This window comes from Neopelma chrysocephalum, unplaced genomic scaffold, assembly GCF_003984885.1.
Source record: "Neopelma chrysocephalum unplaced genomic scaffold, ASM398488v2 Primary Assembly neopelma1_180, whole genome shotgun sequence".
NCBI classification, from domain to species: Eukaryota; Metazoa; Chordata; class Aves; order Passeriformes; family Pipridae; genus Neopelma; species Neopelma chrysocephalum.
Window position 1 is genome coordinate 708,641 of NW_020897842.1, and position 3,455 is coordinate 712,095.

At 54.7% G+C, this 3,455-nt stretch overlaps 1 protein-coding gene across 1 annotated transcript in view; it reads right to left on the reverse strand.

The window, feature by feature from the left end:
- The window catches only part of TMEM52 (transmembrane protein 52), a 3,498-nt gene extending 2,778 nt beyond the window's left edge, over positions 1 to 720 (reverse strand). The window contains exon 1 of the mRNA XM_027702108.1: positions 689 to 720. Coding sequence (XP_027557909.1) covers positions 689 to 720 — 32 coding nt within the window. The remainder of the gene's footprint in view (positions 1 to 688) is intronic.
- Between the last annotated feature and the right edge of the window lie 2,735 nt (positions 721 to 3,455).

A 3,455-nucleotide genomic window follows, 5' to 3' on the forward strand; every position in this document is an offset into this window, starting at 1 on the left:
ACTGCTCAGGGTCACGGGGCTGTTGCTCACCCAGGAAAACCTGTGCTCATCCGTGTGAGGCAATCGCTGAAGTCACTTTTGGAGAAGCAGAACATGAATTATTCATATGTGTGTGACACTGGTGCTTATTCTTTTACTTTCTGCGTCAGAAATGAGCTGGGTTTGCCTTTTAAGGATTATAAAGAGCATCCACGGATGTGAATTGCTTATTAAACCAGAGCTGCATCAGCATGGGATGCAGTTTATGATTTTTAGATCCAAATGGGAAAGCACAAGTCTTATGTCTGGTGACCCAGGAGTGATCACAGTTGCAAAAACTCAGTCTGAAAGCAGAACGATCACAAGTGCAGAAAACTTAAAGCTTCTAGGAAATGTGGACATATTTCTGAGGTCACACTTTCCACGTTGTCCTCACAATAAGGGCTCCATCCCTCCTGAGGTCCTGTAAGATGGACCCAGTGGCACATTTAGAATCTCCTGGCAGTTTTAATGCCTGAAGTGCTGTGACTGTGATAACCTGCTTTGGAAGCACAGAATGGAACAGGATCCTGTGCCTGTTCAAGAGCTGAACTTGCAGGAAGGCCATGGCTGCTGTGCTGAGCTCCTGCTGGGAGCTGGCACCGATCCCTGCCCGGAGAACACACCAGTGCTCCCAGCTCTGTGCTCATGGAATCACCTACAAACCCACCAGTTCTGGTCCAGCTCGTCTGTCAGAATCATGAGGGGAATTGTTTCCAGTCACCAGCCATCCCAGCCAATTGTCTGCTTCCAAAGGATCCTCACACAATGGATGCCCCCAAATTATGTGCCTTTGACTCCCCCCCGCTGTGCCCTCCCTTGCTCTCTGGGAACTCCCCTCTCCCTGGTCCCTGTCCCCCGGGCAGCTCCACGTGCAGCAGTTTTCCATGATGGAGTGGGATTTACTGGCCCTTCTCAGGCTGTAGGAGAACCAGCACACAAAATCCATTGTCCCCACCTCCAGCCCAGCTGTGCCAGGGCTCTGACGAGGGCAGAGCTGTCTCTGGCTGGCACTGCCACCCCCAGCCCCTGCCCCTCCCCTCTCTGATGCTGCAGCATCTGCAGTCTTTAGACTGAAGAGTTAAGTGACTCCACAGCCACTCGATCCGTTATTAAATGGGAACAGGTCTCAATGGATCAAACAACTGGCTGGACAAACAAGGAACCCCCTCATCACTCACACAAGCTTCCTCTGTCACAGGGGGAAGACCAGCTGGAGTATTTCTCGTGACAGCGGCTTTGCTGCTGCTCCTGCAGCCCCCGGAGCTCGTTACCACAGGAATATTTACAAACAGGGTTTCCATTCTGGGATTGCCTCACCCAGAGCGGTGACTTAACAGCCACAGGGGGCAAAGGGCAACACACCCTCAGATGGGGGGAGGGAACTTTGTCACAGCTTTACAGTGACTCAGGACAGAGCGTGACACAAGATGTCAAAGATTATCCATGTTTCCAGTTCTGACTCCTGCTCTCTCCACTCCCCACCCTGGGCTGCCTCTGCACTTTTCCCTGAACCAGCTGCTGTTCCTGACACAAGTTACACCTGCAGGGCCCTCCCTGGAGAGAGGCAGGGATCTCCTCTTAGTCAGAATTCAGAGGAAGCAAACACAGAACCCCAGAGTTCCTGGACAGCCAGGATGTGGGGCAAGGATGTCTGATCACACCCAGGGAGCAGCACAGGCACTGCTCCCCCCGACCACGTCTCAGCTGGCAGGTTGCACAGGGCACTGTACAAGTGACTGCCCAGATGGGCTGGAGGAGCCTTGGATATGAAACTTTATTCTGGTCTTTAAAAAGTCAAGGATTTTCCAAATCCTATAAAAAGCATCTGAAATTGGAAAAAGAGACCTTGTTTGAAACTCACCCATGTGGATGTAAACCAAACACTCCTCCTGGTGGAATGCCCACCTTTGGGAGACACTGGGGTTAACAGCAGGTGTAGCTACTTGGGCCCCTCATTAATTCCTTCTTCTACCACCAGATTATTTTCCCAGAGTCAGCTGGAAAATGACCCTGGTGGCACCAGAGTTTATGGAGAACTTTGGGGAAAACAGAGCAGAAATATTACATGTCCCTTCCCTCCTCCCTCCCTGCTCCCCTCGTGTACTTGCAGCAATCCCCAACGTCCCCACATTTCCCCAGAGATCCAGTGAATTCCCAGCAGTGTCAGCCTCCATCTTCCTCTCCATGGGCCGGGAGCCCTCAGGGGGTGGGAGCACAGGCAGACACGACTCGGGCCATGAAGAGCACTCGGTAACACTCTGTGATGTCCCCCTTCAGGGTCAGGAGGGCTGTCACCAGGGGAGGGTCACTGACCTACAAGAAACCACATAAACCCCCCCTGGTTTCTGTCCCAGAGCAGGGCAGTGGGTCAGGCTCTGTGGTGCCAGCTCTGGGCACAGGTTTCCTCCCTCCCCCTGGGCTGGCTCTGCTGTTCCCAGCACGGAACAGGCAGGGGGGTCTGGCAGTGACTGTCCCCAGAGTGCCCCTGACTGTGACACTGTCACAGCAAGAGCACTGGGCAGGAAACGGGTCCTGTCAGCCCCCAGTGAGTGCTGCAGCTTGTGTAAGAGCCAGGGCTTACCAAGAGGCACAGTGTCAACCTGTCACCCCTGCCAGGAACCCCAGAGCCCCTCTGTGCATGTGACACCAGCAATCGCCTAATTTTGGAACAAGCCACTCATCCTGCCATCCCACACACCCCACTCAGCTCTTCCAGGCCCCGTGAACGCCCCAGGAGGTGAATCAGAAGGGGCAGTCACGGCCCTGTGGAGATGTTGGGACCTCAGACCCAGCCCCTGGAATACAAAAAGTCAGGAATAGCCAGGGAATTGGGGCTGCTGAAGTGGGAAATCAAAAGGTCCCACTGACTTCCAGGAATGTGCCAAAGGAAAGGCAGCCCAGAGAAATGTGAGCAGTGTTGCAGAGTGATCCATGGGAACCCAGCTGTGCCAGTGGGGTGCAGCAGTTCCCTCTCGGGGTCACTCAGGGACTCAGAGCTGTCCCAATACAGCAGCAGCACTTTGGCTCTCGGTGCTCTGTGACAGTGGCCTGGAAGGAGTTATCCCCCTAAGGGTGGCCCTGTGTCCCCCCAGGGTGTCCCTGTGTGTGTCCCCCAGGATATCCCTGTGTCCCCCCAGGATATCCCTGTGTGTCCCCAGGATGTCCCTGTGTGTCCCCAGGATATCCCTGTGTGTGTCCCCCAGGATATCCCTGTGTGTCTCCCAGGATGTCCCTGTGTGTGTCCCCCAGGATATCCCTGTGTGTCCCCCAGGATATCCCTGTGGGTCCCTCAGGATATCCCTGTGTGTGTGTCCCAGCATGTCCCTGTGTGTGTCCCCCAGGATGTCCCTGTGTGTCCCGCAGGATATCCCTGTGTGTGTCCCCCAGGATGTCCCTGTGTGTCCCCCAGGATATCCCTGTGTGTGTCCCCCAGG